We start from the raw sequence: 20,507 nt of genomic DNA, 5'->3' as shown, positions 1-20,507 counted from the left end.
GGGGACAAGAAGCCAAATCTTAACAAGAGATCGCCCTCTTATTATTATATACGATTTTATTTACTTGTTTTGTCAGAAAATTATTAGAAACAAAAATCTATTAAAGACAACTCCTAAGAGAAATGAAATTTTGGAACCCCTGAAAGATTATGAGCAAAAGACGAGACTACACACGGCTGGCAAGAATTCCACCAATGAAACCCTAACATGATCAACACCATAGTTTGCCAAACAATCCGGCATCTGATTTCCTTTGCGATAAATGTGAGAAAACCGGACATGCATGGAAGAAAGAATGGTACAACAATTCGCCCAATCAACTGAAAAAAAAAAAAAAAAAAAGCCAAGGCACCTGAGAAGATTTTATAAACGTAGCAATGCCAAAAGATCTTGCAAAGCATCCAAGATAATGACCCAAATGATCATAGAAAATACCACCAAACCAGCCATGCCCAGAAAAATACCACCAAAACCAGCCATGCTCGAAACATTCCACCAAAACCAGCCATGCATCTTTACAAGTTTACATGTAAAGTAACTTCACTGTTGCCAGATGTATATCCATTTCTCTTTTATCTCTCACCGGTGATGAAGTCATCCCATTGACATACCAGCATGTCGTCAAATGTATATCCATTTCTCTTTCTCTCTTATCACATGATAAACCACAAAACAGTGGATCCTTCCACAAATTACCCTTAGGTATTGTTGTGTTGGATCCATCGGATTTGTTTGGTACTCTACTTGAATCCAACTTTTTAAACTCAAAAACAATTTTCAAGTTTGTTTGGTATAACTATTTTCAAAAACTGAACTCAAGACTAACTAAAAAATATAGTCTATTCTCTAAAAACATAAAAAGTGAGTTTTTAGAGTTTTTAAACTCAAACTCACTCATTTCTTTTCTCTTCTTTTTCCCCCTCTCACTCCAAATCTCTCTTTTCTTCTTTCTCTCCTCTTTTTTTTTTTTTGTTGACCTTTTTCGTCTTTCCTTTAATCCACTCTCTTCATTTTCTCGGTTCTTTCTCTCACTCGTTCCTCTCTATCTCGTACGATCCCCTATCTTCTTTCTCTTTCCTTCAATCATCTTTTTCTTTCTTTCCTCGCTCTCCTCTTTCTTCCTCTCCTGCGACCCCCTCTTTTTAGATAACTTTATCTAGTTTAAATCGCAAACCAATCAAGTTTTTGAGTCTTAAAAGAAGATTATTTTCAAGAAATGTTTTGAGAAATGATAAAATTTTCAAATAGGATACCAAACAGGCTCTTAAATTTTGGGAAAATTCAAATCAATTGTCTGCCTCAAGTGGCAACAGCAGTCTTAGGATGAAACCACAAGAGCATTCTACCAGTGCATATTAGCTGCAAATGAATTAAAAAAGCAACACAATATGCAACGAAAGAGCGATTAATTTTCAAAAACTACATGTTTACAGACCACCTTCTATAATTCTCCAGCTGCAGCTGCTGCAAACAATATATATGAGGCAATAACAAAAAGGAAGTCCTCTGTTGAAGACAGTTAGCACTCTTACAAATCTTCTTACAAGTTTGCAGCTTGTTTAGAGATCACATCAAATTTGGAGAGAGGCACTTATCGACTCTGTATATACAACCATTTTCCATAAAGTTATGCCCAGGATATCAGCCTATCAGATCAATCCTTACAGCCCTTCACCAGAAACATAAACCTGGAGGAAGCAGCATTGCTAGCACCCATCCCACGATGGAAAAAGTTTGATTACCTGATCGATCAGCAATTTCACAATAAGAGCGTGCTGCATTAGAAGAACTGCTGAGACTGGAGACGCCCAGTGCGAGATTAGGGGATTCTTGGAGCGTACTGTTGCCTTCAAAGATCTCAATCAGACAACAACTCCAGACTCAGCTCCAGAAGCCTGATCACTTTGATTATCTTCAACACTAATCTGATCATTTTGATTGCCTTCAGCACTAATCTGATCAATCTGATTACCATCAGCACCAATCTCCTGCTCCAAGTAGTAGATCTTGTCGTTCATACCTTCCTTACTATACGCCTCAACCATAAGAGAGTATGTTGTGGAATCTGGTTGACATTGCTTATCTTTCATCCGGTTGAAAACTCTCTCCATCTCCATCAAATCCTGTGCCTTTGCACATGCAGCTATCACCGCATTATAAAATGTGGTATTCTCAGGTATCTCAAACTTTCCAGCCAACTGAACGCTGCTAACCACCTTATGGAAGAGGCCTGCATTGGCATACCCATTAATAAGGCAGCAGAATGTTTTGGTGTCTGCTTTCATGCCCTCAGCACGCATCTGTTCAAATGTGTATTCCATGTTTTTTGCATCTCCTACGTCTGCAAAAGCCTCAATCACATTGTTGTAAGTTGCGGTTGTCCATGGGAATTGAAGCTTGCGCATGTACTCCATCACAGTTGACATCTTATCATACAACCTCTTCTTCCCGTAAGCACCAATCAGAATGTTAAAAGTGCGAGTTTCCGGCTCAATCCCAAAATCACGGAATTTCTCATACCACCTCTCCATCATATCTATCTGACCCTTGTTTCCAAACACACTAAGGATAACATTCATTGTCCAGACATCTGGCTTGCAACTTGTACCCTCCAGCATCCCCGACAACACCTTTTCCATCTGGTCATACTTCCCAGCCTTACCATATCCACTCAACACGATGTTTTGGGTGACCGTGTTTGGAATTATCAACCGCTCAGCCATTTCCTCATACAAGGACTCAACTAAATCAAACTTCAAATGATCAATGCAAACCTTAATCAAGGTACTATAGGTAAAAACGTCAGGCTGGCATTGTGGGAGGGTCTTCATCAGGTTGAGAACAGAAAATGCCTCGTCAATCAGATTGTTCCGACAATAAGCCGTGAGCAAGGCTGTGTAAAGTTCAAGAGTTGGTTCACAGCCCTCTTCAACCATTGTATCGAAAAGCTGGCGGGCACGATTGGGTTGGCTGCACCTTCCAAGCAGCCCAATGAGTTTCATGTAAGTCCCTTCTTTCGGTTGATAAAATGGTTGCTCTCTAAGCATGTCAAACACCTGAACAGTCCATAGTACACAATTTCATCATACATTTTCCAAACAAAAACACCCAATTAATTCTAATTCCATTAAAATCATTCAGATAAAAAATTACATTTTTCAAGAACATGGTTCTAAAAACTAATTGGGCAAGCATAAAAACACCATTTAAAAAAAAAAAAAAATTGAAGCAATTTGCATTCACCAAACTAAAAACCCAAAGGAAAGGGATGAAAAATTTGTTAACTTTTGTTTAGATTAAGGGCAAAAACCTCAAGAGCTTGGAGCCACTGCTTCTTGTCAATGGCGTCGGAAAGGGCTTCGGTGACGGTGTTCACCCAGGCCTTGGCATTGTTCTTCCGGTCCAGCTTCTTCTTCACATTTTTCAAAGGGGGTTTTCTGTAAACCGCCGGAATCGACGTCTCCGAGAACCCCGGGAACTCCCCTTGCTTCCAGTGCTTCTTTCTGGTCTCCGAAGACGGATAGGAAGTGGAACGAGCGGGGGGCTTTCTGTAAGTCGCCGGAGTCGACGTCTCTGAGACGCCAGGGAATTCGCCTCGCTTCCAGTGCTTCTTTCTGGTGTCGGAAGACGGAGATGAAGTGGAGCGACCGGGGGCTTTCCTGTAATTCGTCGGAGTCGACGTCTCTGAGACGCCTGGGTACTCACCTTTCTTCCAGTGCCTCTTTCTGGTGTCGGAAGACGGAGATGAAGTGGAGCGACGGCTTACAGCTGGGGTGGTGAATGCACGGAGGAGCAGCTTAAAGTTGGGGTATTGGGGTTTCTGGGCGGCGGTGGAGTTTTTGTTGAAAGGAAGAGGATGAGGGAGGAGAGAGGAAGAGAAGGAGAGAGAGATTGAAGAAGCCATGGATGGATGGCTTCGGCCTGCAAATTTGTTAAAGCAGTGGGTAGCGAGTAGTGAGTCGTGAGGCGGGTTTTAGAAGCAGGGGCGTTTAAATGACTTCTTTACCCTTTATTTTCTTATCCTCAAAGTACACTTTTTTTTTAATTATTTTTTCCTTGAATTTGAGACAATTTAAAAAAAAAAGTTAGAAAATGTGAAATTCCCTATTGCTTCTTCGGATCTGGAAATGATGGATAACCGTGACTTTCTACCAGTTGTCTTCCTTTTAAATAAAAAATAAAAAAATTAGAAGACTTGAAGTAAATAGAAGACAACTTATCGCAGCAAGTAGGCGAGAACTTGGCTAGGGCAGTAGGGCGGCAAGTCACTCTCATAAAGGGCTGATATCGTGACGGTTGTACCTACATAAAGTTGGATAATACTCAAATACGGTGAAAATTGTTCATTTGAGAGAGCATCTGAACATCCAGCTAGTTATCATATCCAAGTTTCTCTGAACAACAAGTAATGAGAAACTACAGTGGGGCTACCTGTTTAGATCATCTCTTAAAAAGACCAACGTGGAGTCGTTTTAAACCAAAATATAAGATCCTATGTTTTTATGAGAGATGTCTAACGAATGACGTAGTGAGCCCCTCTAATAATAATCTTCAATTACAAAGTTCTTCCACTATAGTAACCTTGTTAGTGTGCTTATGCTTATATGAGCTCAAATAATGAACGAGGTTATGGTAATTGGGTACAATCAGAGATCAAGGTTCGATTTCCTTCAATGTAACCCGAAAAAATAAAAAAAAATAAAAAAATTTGACGAACACCTCAAAATTAAAATTTAATTTACACAGAAAATGGACTAGTGATCTAATGCCTCTCCAAAATCAAAATTTAAATTTAATTTACACAGAAAAATCAAACATAGATTATTTGCCATCCAGTTTGTAACACTGTTATACAAATACAAATACAATCAAAGAGTTGCTTTCTCGTCTATTTAGTCGGTCGACAAATATACTCCTATGTACTTGAAAAGAAATGGTCAATAACCAGTCACTATAAGATTAATACACGTAAACTTTACCTTAGCTTGAACCGAACTTCAGGTGTTCCCACCGGAATGGCTCGAACACGAAAAGAACTTCCGGCGTGCTTTTAAAGAGCAAGGCCACACAAACGCAGACAGCAGCAACAATCACCATTGACAGCATTGCCGGCCTGTACACAAGTGACCGCGTGGTGCTGTAAGCTGGTTTCTGTTCACATAACCTGCAGTGTCGCAAGATTGCTTTTATTTCATTCTTTTCAGTTTCCAAGCTGGCTACTCTTGATGATTTATCTGCATCGGACTGCTTCTGCTTTCCGTTTCTGTCAAACGTGAGGCCAGGGATGTCAAGCACCACATGCCCGCTTTCAAGTGTCTTGCTGATTTTCCGCTGGACAATTTGGACATAGGAGTAGTGGCTTCGAAGGCATGCATAATCGTATGGTGTCAATCCTGTGCTGTCTCGAGCGTTTTTCCATGCTTTAATTCCCACCTAAAGAAGGTACACGCGTATCAACATGATGAATGGATTATCCAACACTAAACAAATTTCATAACACCAGTCCTAAACACATCGTTGAAACTAGAACGCTGAATAGAATCAGAATTCGTTTATCATCATTGGTCTACAATATATGCTAGACTATTGGGATCAAAAATTTTAACAGCAGTCCTACTTGATTAAAAGTTGAATGCAGAATGTGGGTGTTTGATTTCAGCTGTGACAGAGTTAGCATGCATTTAGATGGAGGCTGTAGGCAGCGAAAAGTGATTTCTACGTAGATTTAGAAAGAAAAGATTATGTTGCAATTCTGATCAGGGACATATTAGGCCATCTCCAACCGAAGGGTCCAAAGGGTTGAAAATAACCCTGAAACCGTCTCCAACCGAGGGCCAGGTCAAAGGGCTCGTGGGCCCCACTGGACAAAAAAGGGTCAAAGGGCCAACCGGCCAGCCCAAATGAGCCAGCCAGCCAGGCCCGGGCTGGAATTCAAAAAGCAACAGTCAGCTAGCCATTATTTTTTTTTTTTTTTATTTTTTACAGTTTTTTTTTTCTTTTTTCAAAATTTGTTTAATTATAGGCCCAGAAAGTATGTTTGGTCGAATGTTTGGGTGTTCTTTTTATAGGCTTTAGAGCTTGCTCAAATCCCTCCCACAGCCGATGTGGGACTCCCACCCACTTCCATTTTTTTTTTTATGTACTTCCTCTCCCACAGCCAATGTGGGACTCTCCCACCCACTTCCTTTTTTTTTTTTCAATTTTTTTTATACTCTAAATAAAACCTCTCACATTTGACATGAAATATATAAGTTGTAGTTTTTAAATTTTAGTTGTATTTTTAAAATTTCAGTTGTATTTTTAAAATTTTAGTTGTAGTTTTTAAATTAAATAATAAATTATGTTTGGCCCTATAGTCCTCGGTTGGAGATGGTTTTTAGTGACAGGGCTAAAACTAGCCCTTTGGCCCTCGGTTGGAGATGGTAAGAAATATGGTCATGCATTATTCATTAAAATATTAGTTTCTTGGAAAACCAAAGGGCTAAAACCAGCCATCTAGCCAGCCTGGTTGGAGATGGTCTTACCTTTCCAGGATCATCCGTTAAGGCATCCAATACTTGCTCACAGCCATCAGTACTGGCGGCAATATGAAGAGGAGTCAACCCCATGGGCCCAACAACATCAGGTTTAAACAAGAAACTGTTGCCGTCCTTGTCAACTTGTTTGTTCTGCTCAGATCCTGTCAAACCTGGGACAAATCTTAATAAAAATTCCACCATACGTCTGCCATTTCCTCGAACAGCTCTGTGGAGGAGACCCATATCCAGTAATGCAGACTCAACAGAAGGATGCTTTCCAGCATCGACAGTACCATCAAACAGAATGCCCAAGAGTTTCTTCACTACAGCACACCAATCATGGTCAATGGAGAACTCCATGAGCAACCTGAACCGTCCAAAGGGAAATAGATCGAGACTGGGATCCAACTGACCCAGTCTAAACTTAACGCGACTTCTATGGAGGAGCCAACCCAATTCATGTATAAAGTCCAAGGCTTGGTTCTTGGCTTCCACTTTTTCAGGTCCAGACTGGATGTCATCATCAGTCTCCGCCGCCTCAATCACATCTTCCAGCATACAAATCTCGGAGCATACTTCCTGCTCTGCAACTATAAATGGAAAGAAGCTACTACTGAGACCATGATCTTCAACCTGACATAAAAAATTTGACCAAAAAAATGAGAACCATAGAATTCATGTGTCCTTCAGAAAGAGAAACAAATGCTATATGGAGAGGATTGTGTTAAGGCGCTGTCTAGAAACAAATCCTATACGCAGCGCATTCACAAGAAAGATGTATGACACATGGCTCGTTACAAATGTACATTACAAACGGAGGAAGGGGGAAAGGGACAATTAGGAATATGACAGCACCTCAATGAATCCTCGCCCAGTAATATTTGGTATAGAGCAGGAGAATCTGAGGCATTGCTGTTCATCATCCTCAACAGAGCTATCCACATCATCCATCAAGTCATAACAAGTTTCTTGCACCAGATACTTCCCTTCTAGAGCACAGAGTAACCTGTCAAGACTCAAGATCTAGAATTTAGTAGTTGCGGGAATATCGAAAACAAAGTAATGACGCATGAATGAATGATGAAAGAACCTTGTGGTGGAACGAGAAAGGTTAAGGCCTTTTACTACAAATTCAGCTCTCTCAGATAGGGAGATCGCAATTGGTTTGATGCAGGATATCCTGCAACTTTTATCCGTTTTAAGAGGCAAGGGTGTGTCTAACACAACTTCACCTGCAGGACAGACATTACTAATCAGAATGTCTCTCTCTTACAAGATAACTGTTTTTGGTCAATCCTCATTATGACTAGAAAATAAAGAAAGAAAGCATGACCAAAATCAATAAAGCATAATGGAAAACCAAAACAGCAAGATTCTTATATAGACCCTAAATACACAAATGTGTACACAGACACACAGATGAGAGAGAGAGGGAGAGAGAGAGGGAGAGAGAGGGAGAGAGAGAGAGAGAGAGAGAGAGAGAGAGAGCGCAAACCATTGTATGTAAATGCTACAAAATGTTGCACCCTTGTATACACCCATCCTGTTCTCCAAAAAGGATCATCCACAGCATCTAGAAGTGTTTTCAAACTGGATCCCAGATGACAACAGAACTGTATGCAAAAATAATTTAACGACACAAATCCATAATAATTAAGGACATGAAGAAAAAGTCCTCGTACAAAGATCAGCCATCTACGTTCAAGCATCCAGAAGCATACCTCCTCCCACGTGGATTTTTCAAGACGAAGGTAAATTGTCAAAATGATACAGCCCGGCCTTATGTAGCTTTCAATGTTCGTAGGACTCTGGGATAACCAGTCGAGGATCTGGATATTCAAATAATTTATAAAAATCATGTTGTCTGTGGAATGAAACACCAAAATACACTGAAAAGTAGCAAAATCAAGGGAAAAATAATACCTGTGATCGCAGAGCGAACGGAAGTTCACTTGGGTCTTTTCCAAATAGTTTAAAAACAATTCGGTCTGTGCGACTCTGATATGTGGCAGAAAAAGAGCGGTTAAGAAACGTAAAATTGCAGATACATTCTACATACTGGCCCTTTACATAAATTATGAATGTTCCATAGGATTGCTATAACCACCTAGTAACTTTAGCTTCAATTCTATTAACAGTATCAAGCAGATGCGTACACAATGAGTGTGTTTGTGTGTGTTGTAAACTGCCATATTGGTTTGACTGAAGAGTATACTGATCTCAAATTTTATGTCACAATTGAAGCATTTCTTAGATATATGCCATAACCAAGTGGCGATGCGCTCTTCACCTCACCATTGTTTGGGCAATCAATGGGAAAGATACCCAGATAAGTTCGGGACAGAAAACATGACTGCCTAACTACTCTCAAGGATAGAACAAAGCTATTCTACTATCCAAACAAAAGGACAAGTTATATGCGTATAATGATTAATGACCATTGACAGATTAATCCCTAGTCTCGGGGAAAAAAAGATGACTACAGTTCTGTACACAATGAAATGAAAGACTAAACTGTTGAGGTCCTTCAATATAATCTGATGAACATGAGCAGTGGGCTGAGCATCATCCAAGACAAAGGCATTTTTAAGCATTACATTACCAAGCAATTATATAGGGAATAGATGCAACTACAACAAGGATATACCTGAGCCTCTCCACTAGAACTTGATGGTGACTGAGTAGAAGTTAAGTCTGAATTTCCGCTTGTCTGAGGTGGGCTTGACTTGTGAGAATCGGGCTGCATCCATGAAGGAAAACCAAGAGATGCAGTGCCTGGACTTGCAGGAACATGAGAATTCCCTAGGTTCTCTACAAAGTCCTGTGAATCATCATATGTACTATTTAAATCAATGTCATTTAACTGGAACCTTCTGCTTGTAGGTTCCGGTGTAACTGATTTGGATTCAGAACTGTCTCTTGATGCCGGTAATATTGAACAATGTCCTTTAGGCCTTAATGGGTCCTCAGGATTAACACCATCATCCACATCTAGCACCTTTCGTGCAGTCTGGACAGATGTCCCACTGTTAAATAAACCTTGAGATCCCTGCAGCAATTTAGATATGTTTCTTCCATCAGCTGTACCAGCAACATTGGCTAAGCTCCTCAACAAATGAGATACGACATCCTGGTCCTTTGTTTGATCAGAACTACTAGCTGCAATTTATAAATGGCATGATATGTGGATTTAAATAAGTCTAAGATACAATGTCTCAGTAAGACAGAATAATTGAATGTGCAATGAATAAGGCATGTACTTACAGTGCATATTCGAGAGTATTCTCAGCAAGCTAATCAATAGATAACTGCTTCCGCCTTCATTATTTAAATAGCCTCCATTAACTGCAGTATCAGGATTTGTTTTTCGTCTCCTCCTATTATGGCCAGCCAAACGCCTACGGCAACTTCTCTTCCCTTCATCAAACTCTTGAAGAGCATGAAACCTGTCCATGAGTGTTAACCATGTTACATTTCATTCAAACAAAGAAAACTCTGCAGAACTCACAATACTTAAAAAAAAAAAAAAAAAAAGATTGATGAACAGCCATGGACAACAAACGCATAACAAGAAACTTACACAACCAAACTCTGTATTTCATCTTAATTCAAAGAAAATTGTGGAAATGTTTCGACAACCAAGAAATAACAATAGAATGGTACCAACCTGCTACACTGTTGACAGAATCGCTGCATAACATTTCCAACCAGTGCTTTAGTTGCCTTTGAATGCATATCACAGACCTTATGCCGCCGGTGGTAATCCTTGGCATTGCTAAGATCAGCCTTACAGTCCTCCACCTGACAAACTGCACGGTTTGAAGTAGTCCCAATTATCTTTTTTTTCTTCCCAGTTTGTACTTCTTCTTCCATAATGGGGTAAGTTTGCCCACCGAGCTTAAGATTAAGAGATGCAGCTTCATCATTCAACTCTCCGTTTTCCACAAAAACATCCCTTCTCCGTTTCTCCAATTCTCTTGTACCTTTCTCATTCCCCGGACTGATATTATCCGAACCAGAAGAACTGTTGGACAAACCAGCATCCGACAGAGTTTCTGGCCTGACCGGAAAAAACTGCCTACTCCTACCATCAGATGGTGTAGAATTCAATGGACTAGCAGTAAAAAGATCACCATCCCATTTCCAACCATTCAAATCCCATTCCATACTCCTTGTCCCAACTCCCGTCAAATCCGGCACCTTCACACCACGAAAATTTCGACCCTTTCCTCCGAATTCAGACTCCATGGATAAAGATGCAAAAAACGCAGAAATATTACAGCGCACCAATTCAAACTCCACCAAATACAAACACCCAATTGAACAACAACAACAACAACAAAAAACTCAAGAGATAAAACTATAAATTTCAACCCAAAACAAAGAACCAATAACACTACAGTCCCAGAAATTTCTTGAAATCGTTCTTTCCAACAACCCCAGAAAACCAACAACAGCAACCCAGCATATCAAAGGAGCTAAACTACAGCTGCCCAGAACCCAAAATCCACCAATTAGCCACTTATTCTCTCAACATCTGAGTACAAAACACCATACTTGCAAGCCCACAATTACATCCTGGCAATGCTTCCAACTCCATGGAAAGAAACTTAAGCTGAAATAACTTCAAGAACTAATCTTTTTGTTTTTTTTTTTTTTGGTCAAAGAACTAATCTTTTTATGTGGAAATAAAGAGGAGAAAGAGAGTGATGAGAGAGAAACTTGCCGGCAGGTTGGTGAATTGTTGGGAGGTGAGCTGAGAGCTGACGAAGAAGTGGCTGAGATCGCAGGATGAGGCAGAGAGAATATAGGGCCCCGAGGCAAAACTAATCAGCTTCGGCACATGAAAATTTGGGAAAGGTTGGCAAAAAGGCACCGTCTCTCTGTATATAAATGCGGTTTCAGTGGGAAGAGAGAGTAAGAAATGAGGAGACTGGTGTGCTGGTGGTCACCTGTCTTTTACAAGCTAGGACACTCAAAAGACATGTTTCTCCTTTTCATTTCAACAAGAAACTAAATTAACGCTACAAGTCACAAGGTATATCATTCTATTGTTATAACAAAAAGGTGTGCGATATGATTAATAATGTTCATATGTTTCAGTTCTATGATACGTTAATGAATAGTATATTCACGTAGAATGAATAGTAAAGCTACTTGACCGTGATGTCTGCACACCAAAAAATTGTTCCACCCATCAAATAACTCTCTCACTCGTCCACTTTCATTTGAACTGATTGTCTTGTTAACTCAAGATCAAGATTTAATGATTGAATCATTGGCAATTAAAACCAAGGAGTAGTTCAAATAAAACGACATAATAATTGAAAAAGATAGTATTTATTGTCAAAATTGATAAAATAGTAGAAAAAGTTTAAACAAGATTATACTTGTGTTTTGTATAGTGTGTAGAAACAATGAATCGGATATCGTAGCGGACAACAATTTCAAATCAAAATATGAGTCAATACGTCTCTGCGACTGGACTCCCTTTCCTATTATTTTAGGGATGTGATGTGCACGTGTTTTTTTTATTTCTCACATATATTTTTAATTTTTGACCGTCAAATCAAATGGATTGAAAAATATCAAAGGATAAAATTTAACAAGGACTGTGTGAAAAGTAAAATAAAATGTATTGATAACACACTTTTTATTTTATTGTCCACTAAATTCCATTTTTCAGCTTCTTTTTTTCGCTAGTTAAAACAAATAAATTGGAGAAAAGCAACAAATTGCAAGCGGACAAGCTAGACAGTTTGACACTTTCATAAAAAACGAGACTATTGTATTTAGAGTAGTACTACATTTACCATCTAATTGTACTATCATTTATATCATCTCTTTAATAAATATAGACCCACCAACACATATAAATCTCGTCTTGTATTTAGATACCATTTGACCCCACGTGAGTAAGAACTTCCAAAGCACATAGCCCCAACCTTTATGAGTTAGTCATACACTCTCATGAAGGAATGTGATTCATTATATTTTGGGACCACCTAGCTTTACGTAAATACTAAATACAACTCCCAATGCACCAATTCTAGTGAGAGTGGTCTAAACAACTTCGTGGACAGGCTGCCGTACTAAATATTACCTTGTGTTTAAGAGAGTTGTTTATTAGCGAAAGAGATCCCAAGTCCGAATCTTCTATCTCGTTGAAACCAATGTTTGTAGGTGTTTTAGGACATAATGACGAGGAGCAATATGCTTGTCTCAACGATACAACCTGGTGAGGAATCCTCAAAAGAGACCATATAGATAAACATACAAAAACAACCCAAAAGGCCGTTTTCATGCCTATTTAAATCGGTCAATAATTCTATTTACTTCAATCTTTCCCCATACATACTTTATATGAACTATCATTAATACATACCGTGCAACACGTCTCGTCGAAATCTTAAAGGATACGAAAACCGGTACATTATTTTCCCTATAGAGTTATAGGTTCATATATATATATATATATATGATTAACAGAAACGGCCTAAAGCAAGAGGAACTAAGATTTGAGAAGCGTAAACTGCCCTTAGCTGGTTCCATACTTCAAGCGTTCCCACGTGAAGGGCTGGAAGATATAAAGGACTTCAGGTGAGCTTTTGAATAGCAAGGCAGCGCAAACACAGACAGCAGCAATGGCTACCATTGACAGCATTGCCGGCCTGTACACAAGCGACCTAGTGTTGCCATAAGCTAGTTTCATTTCACATAGCTTGCAATGTGCCTGCATTGCTTTCATATCAATCCTTTCGGTCTCCAAGCTGGAGACTTTTGAGGACCTATGCCTGTCTAATTGTTTCTTCTTGCTGCTGCTGTCTAAGATAACGCCAGGGATATCAAGCACCACGTGCCTGCTTTCATGTTTCTTGCTGATTTTCCTCTGGACAATTTGGATGTAGGTGTAGCAGCTTCGCAGACATGCATAATCATTTGGTGTCAATCCTGTACTGTCTCGAGCATTTCCCCAAGCTTTAATTCCCACCTAAAGAAGGCAGAAATATCAACATTTGTATGCTTGAAAATAGACGATTTGAAGTATCAAATTTCATGTGCGACACAGAATAAGCTGACACGAGTCAATTGTATGAGCAAATGGTCAAACATGTAAAAGAAAAATGGATGCTGATGCAGACCTGTTGTGAGTTTTACCTCCAGTTAAAAAGAAAACAGTGTCAAAGAAGATCAATGAGAAATTACCATTCCGGGATCATCAGTTAAGGCATCCAATATGTTCTCACATCCATCAGTACTGGCTGCAACATGAAGAGGAGTCAATCCCATCAGCCCAACTGCGTCAGGTTTAAATAAGAATTTATTGCCATCCCCGCCAACTTGTTGGCCGTCCTCTGATCCTGTTTTGCCTAACCCTTTATCTAGGACAAAACTTAACAAGAGTTCCACCATAGGCCTGCACTTTCTTCGCACAGCTCTGTGAAGGAGGCTCATGTCCAACAATGCAAGCTCAATAGAAGGATGTTCTCCGGCGTCAACGGTACCCTCAAGCAGAATGCCTAAGAGTTTCTTCACTACAGCACACCAATCATGGTCCATGGAGAACTCCAAAAGCAGCCTGAACCGTCTAAAAGGAAATAGATCTAGTTTGGGATCCATGTGACCGAGTCTAAATTTAGTGTGACCTCTATGAAGGAGCCAACCCAATTCATTTATAAAGTCCATCGCTTGGTTCTTGGCTTCCAATTTTTCAGGTTCTGCTTGGATGTCATCGGCAGTCTCAGCCCCCTCAATTGCACCCTCCAGCATACAAATCTCTGAACATACTTCCTGCTCGGCAACTATAAATGGAAAGAAGCTGCTGCTGAGACCATGATCTTCAACCTGAGATAAAAATAAACAAAATAACAATAAAATAAAGAAAAATTTATTAAAAAGTCAGAAGATTCAGAACTCCTAGATTTCATATATTCTTCATGCCCAAGTAGTTGTTCAAGACACAAGTCGTCCAATTTACTATGTCAAATCACAACACTGAAGAACCCTTGACAATTCGAAAAGAAATATCACTGGTAAGTATTTGTTAATCACAACACTGAAGGGTGGCCCCAACAGAGTTAAATACTTGTTACTGATCTTGCTCTGCTTAAAAATTTCATTAATCTGTCATACACAGACCTCAATTGACTATCAATTGGCAAGCTCACTTCAAGGGAAATGTAAAAATATATCAGGCAAATGACAGCACCTCAATGAATCCTCGGCCAGTAACATTTGGTATAGAGCAGGAAAATCTGAGGCACTGTAGCTGATCATTTTCAATGGTTGTATCAGCACCATCCACCAAGTCATAACAAGTTTCTTGGACTAGATACTTCCCTTCCAGAGCACAGAGCAACCTGTGATGAGCTAGGACTTAGTATTTTCCCAGTTATCCTGATAATTATTAATTCATAAATAACATCTAAAACTAGAGAGGTCCACATAATCATTGCAATTACTGAAAAAAGGTAATGGAGCTTTAATAAAAAATGATGAAGGATACCTTGTGGTGGCATGAGAAAGGTTAAACCCCTTTACTGCAAAGTCAGCTCTTTGTGATAAAGAAACAGCAATTGGTTTGATGCATGATATCCTGCAGTTTTTATTGCTTTTCAGAGGTAAGGGTGTGTCTAAGACAACGTGACCTGCAGGACAGACATAACTAATCAAAAAGACTATTCTTTCGTAAGACCATTATTTTGGTAAATCCCTAATGCGTTAGTAGATATGTGAACGAATAACAAAATAAAGCAAGACATACATACATGGACCCATGTGTGTGTGTGCGCGCATATATCACATACATATGCATAAAAAATAGATGTTTGTGTATGCGCGCGCACATATCACAGACATACGAATAAAAAATAGGTGTGTGTGTGCATGCATGAGAGAGAGAGAGAGAGCGAGAGAGCAAACCATTGTACGTAAATGCTACAAAATGTTGCACCCTAGTATACACCCATCCTGTTGTCCAGAAAGGATCGTTGGCAGCATGCAAAAGTCGTTTCAAAATGGATCCCAGATTACAGCACAGCTGTATGCAAACATAATAATTAAGGACACGAAAAGAGATCTTCCTGATACAAAGATAGCAATCTACATTCTGGCATCCGCACAGAAGCATACCTCCTCCCACGTGGATTTTTCTAGACGGAGGTAAACTGTCAAAATGATACATCCCGGCCTTATGTAACTTTCAATGTCTGTGGGACTGTGGGACAGCCAGTCGAGAATCTGGATATTCAAAATATTTCATAAAACTGTTGCATGTGCGATGAAACACAAGTTACATTGTGAAGAACTAAAATCAAGGCACCAAATATTACCTGTGATCGTAGAACAAATGGAAGATCATTTGGATCTTTTCCAAAGAGTTTAAAAACAATACGATCCGTGCGACTCTGAAACATGGCAGAAAAGGAGTGGTTAAGAGGCGTAACAGTGCAGAAACATTTTACACACTGGCCCTTCAGACTAAAAAATATTAAAAAAAAGGATACTCGACTCTAACTGCTATAGCCTACAAAGCTCTTATAGTTCAACTACAATTCTATTAGCCTTATTATTAAGCAGAAGCATACACACACATTTATATATACAAAGCACTAAACAAAAGAAGAGAATCCATCTCAAGTTTTACGTCACAACAGAATTATTTATTAGGTTAGGTATGCCGTAACCAAGTACTTCATGTTTTTTCAATCAATTGACTAGGCAAATGGACAAGTCAAGAACGTAAAGCATTGCCACCTAAATGCTGAATTAAAGTGAGAACAAAGCTATTTTTCTATCCAACAGAAAGGGACAGGTTATGGCATATACAAGCATTAGTATACCGAGCAACAACTAGGAATGAGATGCAATTACAACAAGAATATACCTGAACCTCTCCACTAGAACTTGATGAAGTTGAGTAAGAAGTCCCACTTGTCTGAGGTGGGCTAGACTTTTGCAAATCCTGCCGCATCCGTAAGGGAAAACCATGAGACACAGTCCCTGAATTTACAGGGGCTTGAGAATTCCCTAGGCTGGCCAAATAGTCCTGGGAATCGTCATATGTATTATTTAAATCAATGCCATTTAACTGGATCCTCCCCGTTGTAGCTTCTGGTGCAACTGATGTGGATGGAACTCGGTCTCTTGAGGGAAATGGCTTGGTGGCATTTACACCTGAAACAACTTGCAGACCTCCATGATCGGCATCAACTGAAGATATTATCCTGAAATCTGATGCAGGTACTGTAGAACACTGTTGTGTAGGTCTTGAAGGGTCCTCACGATTACCATAGTCATCCATCTTAGAGGCTGAAACAGAAGGCTTACTTGGTTCACAGCCATTGGAAACTGTATCTAGGACCTTTTGTGCAGTCTGAATTGATGCCCCACCATTTAGTAAACCTTGAGATGCCGTAAGCAATGCAGACATGTTCCTTCCATCAACTGTACCAGAAAGATTGGCTAGATTCTTCAAAAGATGAGAAAGCAAATCCTGATCCTTTGTTTGATCTGAACTATTAGCTGCATTTTATAGAAGGTATAAAAAAATGGAGTTGAATAAGCCACTTATGACAAGAAAAACAAACATAATCAATAAAATAGTATAATAACATGATCGCTGAGACATAATTTCCTAAATAATTGTTTCTAGGGAATTAGAAGTCAATATAATAGGCCCATCGTTCATGCATCCTAGAATGTGAAATATGGACAGTCCAACAATCAGAGCAAGAAAGTGCAACAAACAATGGTGCATAGGATGAAATTCAAGCATACAAGGAGTGCTCTGGCATATAAAACTTGAAATAGTGAGTCATCATATTATTTTGCATAGGTATCTACATTGAATTTATATTATTAAAAAAATTTAACTCTAAAAATAGAAAACTTTTGAATTTTTGAACATGAATGTCTGCACAAAATTTTAACTTTCTATTGAATTAACCTCAGAAAAATTGAAAACTTTCCATGACTAGGCATCAATATTCAAAATTTCATCAAATTAACCCCAGAAAAACTAGCACTTTGTCATTCGTACAGAAAAAATAGCACGCCTTAAGCAGTTAGGGACTCATCAATTAATATGTCATATCTCCACACGAAACAAATGAGTTGTTTATTGATATAGTCATTTTCCTACAAGCCTCAATCAAATAATGACAAAACCCATGAACAAAAGACCACAAGAACTTTGACATCAGCAGATAGCAATCAGCACACAATTCTCTAACCAATTAACATATCAATTTACTGTCCAGGTAAAGCAGCCGGAAATTGAATGCCAATAAGATCAAGATTTACAGTGCATGTTGGAGAGTATTCTCAGCAAACTAATCAATAGATAACTGCTTCCTCTTTCATCGTTCAATGAGCCTTCATTAACTACAGTATCGGGATGTGTTTTTCTTCTCCTCCTATTGTGGCCAGCCAAACGCCTACGACAACTTCTCCTTCCTTCATCAAACTCTTGAAGAACATGAAACCTGCCCATGAGTATAACCACATTGCAAATTCAACAAAGAAATCTGCAAACTTCAAGTATATCTAACACGGTGACGAACAGCTGTGGACCCAAATCACGAGAACAACAAACTCTGTATTTCATCTTCTAGAAACAATGTCTATAACTTACACAATCAAACTCTGTATTTCATCTTTTAGAAACGTCTATCAGAAATCAACAAATAAATGTCCTGGACCTTCTTAATTGAAGAAAATTTTGAAATGTTTCTCACCATACAAGGACAACCATAGAATTGAACTAACCTGCTACACTGCTGACAGAACCGCTGCAAAACATTTCCCACCGGCGCTTTAGTTGCCTTAGAATGCATATCACAGACCTTATGTCGTCGGTGGTAATCCTTGGCATTGCTAAGATCAGCCTTACAGTCCTCCACCTGACAAACTGCCCGGTTTAAAGTAGTCCCAACTATCTTCGTCTTCTTCCCAGTTTGTACCTCTCCTTCCATGATTGGGTAAGCTTGCTCGCCAAGCTTGAGATTAAGAGACCCAACTTCATTGTTTAAGTCTACATTTTCTACAATACTATCCCTTCTTCTTTTCTCCAGCTCTCTCTTACCTTTCTCATTCCCCGGACAGATGTCATCCGAACCAGAAGAAGAAGTGTTGGACAAACCAGCAGTGGAGGGAGTTTCCGGCGGCCCAAGCGGAAACAACTGCCTACTCCTACAATCAGATGGTGCAGCATTCAAAGGACTAGCAGTAAAAAGATCACCATCCCATTTCCAATCATTTAAATCCCACTCCACACTCTTTTTCCCAACCGCCTTCAAATCCGACACCGTCGGACTAGAGAACTTCCGAGATCCGGCTCCGAAAGCCTCCATAAATCAAAATTCCACAAAAACCCAGAATTTTTATAATGGCAAAGTCCAATTCCACCAGATATAAATACCCAATTCAACAAGTAAAAACAAGCCCAGATATGTAGCCTTGGATTTCACCCAGAAATCAATAATTTTACACTACAAGACCATAAATTTCTGGCAATTATTCTCTCTAGGCTCACCAGAAATCCAAAAGCAGTACACCACATAGCAACAGAGCTAAAACAGCAGCTGCCCATCTGCCCAAAATCCACAAATTACCCACTTATGCCCTCAAAATCCACACAAAATCAACACACTAAAAACCCATCAATTCCATCAAGCAAAGTTTCCAACTTTCACAAACAAACAGCTTCACGAGCATAAAATTCTGCAGAAACGAATCGCAAAAACAAACAGAGAAACTTGCCGGCGAGAGCTGAGCTGGTAAATCCCAGCAAGAGCGGCGGAAGACGGATGAGATCGCCGGAGACGGAGGAGTCAGAGAGAATATAGCAGTACAAAGCAGCACTTGAAAATTAGGAAAAGGTTAGGAAAAGACTATAAAATGCGGTTTCAGTGGGGAGAGAGAGAGAACATTATGGGATTAATTTATTGATTAACAAATTAAAATTATATGACGCAGTGGGGGCAAAGGAATCTTCGCCTCCTGCTTTAGAAAGGACGAGGATGGTCTGCCCACCATTTTCGGTGCTTTCTCGTGTCATTTTGTTATTTGTGGGATAACAGTTAAGTCATATCAATATTTTATATTACTATTTATTTTTATCTTATTGTATCTATCAAAAAATATATAAAATATTAACGTGGTTTAACCGTGACCACATAAAACAGGAGGGCATCGAAAGTGGAGGGCAGACCATCCTTGTCCCTATAGAAAATACCAACACGGCTCTCCCGCTCGGACAAGGATTGTATGCCCTCCACTTCCGGTGCCTCCTATTTGTGTGGTCACTGTTAAGTTACGTCAATATTTTATATTATTATTTATTTTTATCTTATTATATCTATAAAAAATAATATAAAATGTTAACGTAATTTAATCGTGATCACACAAAACGAGAGAGCAGAACATTGGAATGGAGGGCAGACAATCCTTGTCCCTCCTGCTCTCTCTGTAGTGAGAGAAAGAGGAGAGAGAGAGTGAGTTCTGTACTGATGTGGCCAATGGAAGTTGAAGGGCTGATTGGAAATTCAGAAACTTTTTTTTTTTTTTTTTAACTTTGCATTAATCCAAGTAAAAAACCGGGCGTTTCGGGGAGAAAACGAGCAGAAGTGACTGCGTGCAGGCGCGACAGAAGGTAACTACGGGTGTTCGACTTTAAAATAAATAAATAAACAGCCTTCACCAAACAGACCGTTTTTTAAATTTTGTTTAAGAGAAACGCGTAGGAAAAAAAAAAAAATTTTAATTTTGTTTAAGATAAACACTTAGAAAAATAATGGATTTAACTAACTTCCAAAATAAACGGACCCCAAAATTAAAACCAAACTAGCCCGCCGAAAGCTATGTTACCAATTATTTTCAGATCAAAATCTTCAATAAAAACAAAAGAGGTATAATTAGAATCCCTGTAATTTTTTAACAATTTTTTGATAAAACAATTGTTTCATTTTAAGATTTGAATAAGATGCT

General features: G+C 39.2%; 2 protein-coding genes across 2 annotated transcripts; both read right to left on the bottom strand.

The window, feature by feature from the left end:
* Positions 1–1,389: 1,389 nt before the first annotated feature.
* On the bottom strand, positions 1,390–3,976 carry LOC103452739 (pentatricopeptide repeat-containing protein At3g06430, chloroplastic-like). Its single transcript, XM_008392271.4, has 2 exons — positions 3,311–3,976; positions 1,390–3,056 (listed from the first exon to the last, which is right to left on the bottom strand). Exons 1-2 carry the CDS (start codon positions 3,902–3,904, stop codon positions 1,863–1,865), a joined length of 1,788 nt encoding a protein of 595 aa, XP_008390493.1. The 5' UTR covers positions 3,905–3,976; the 3' UTR covers positions 1,390–1,862.
* An 820-nt stretch (positions 3,977–4,796) lies between these two features.
* LOC103452741 (uncharacterized) lies at positions 4,797–19,453 on the bottom strand. The gene is made up of 20 exons (XM_070815666.1): positions 18,288–19,453; positions 17,823–18,004; positions 16,405–17,042; positions 15,851–15,925; positions 15,651–15,758; positions 15,441–15,558; positions 15,025–15,166; positions 14,728–14,878; positions 13,725–14,363; positions 13,114–13,509; positions 10,186–10,760; positions 9,783–9,964; positions 9,166–9,677; positions 8,442–8,516; positions 8,240–8,347; positions 8,014–8,131; positions 7,609–7,750; positions 7,374–7,524; positions 6,525–7,151; positions 4,797–5,433 (listed from the first exon to the last, which is right to left on the bottom strand). Exons 1-20 carry the CDS (start codon positions 18,869–18,871, stop codon positions 4,981–4,983), a joined length of 5,976 nt encoding a protein of 1,991 aa, XP_070671767.1. The 5' UTR covers positions 18,872–19,453; the 3' UTR covers positions 4,797–4,980.
* Between the last annotated feature and the right edge of the window lie 1,054 nt (positions 19,454–20,507).

Source organism: Malus domestica, chromosome 16 (assembly GCF_042453785.1).
Source record: "Malus domestica chromosome 16, GDT2T_hap1".
NCBI lineage: Eukaryota > Viridiplantae > Streptophyta > Magnoliopsida > Rosales > Rosaceae > Malus > Malus domestica.
Note: the sequence above shows the minus strand (reverse complement) of the source record. Positions and strands in the feature narration are given on the sequence as shown.

What these genes read in the sequence shown, in the direction of transcription:
- LOC103452741 (XM_070815666.1), bottom strand. Translation starts at nt 18,871, where the DNA reads ATGGAGGCTTTCGGAGCCGGATCTCGGAAGTTCTCTAGTCCGACGGTG. An exon ending in CATTTGTTCTACGATCACAG is followed by an intron (nt 15,759 to 15,850) that starts GTAATATTTGGT and finishes TTGAATATCCAG; the next exon opens with ATTCTCGACTGGCTGTCCCA. An exon ending in TGTAGCATTTACATACAATG is followed by an intron (nt 7,751 to 8,013) that starts GTTTGCGCTCTC and finishes TCTGTCCTGCAG; the next exon opens with GTGAAGTTGTGTTAGACACA.
- LOC103452739 (XM_008392271.4), bottom strand. Translation starts at nt 3,904, where the DNA reads ATGGCTTCTTCAATCTCTCTCTCCTTCTCTTCCTCTCTCCTCCCTCAT. An exon ending in AGTGGCTCCAAGCTCTTGAG is followed by an intron (nt 3,057 to 3,310) that starts GTTTTTGCCCTT and finishes TGGACTGTTCAG; the next exon opens with GTGTTTGACATGCTTAGAGA.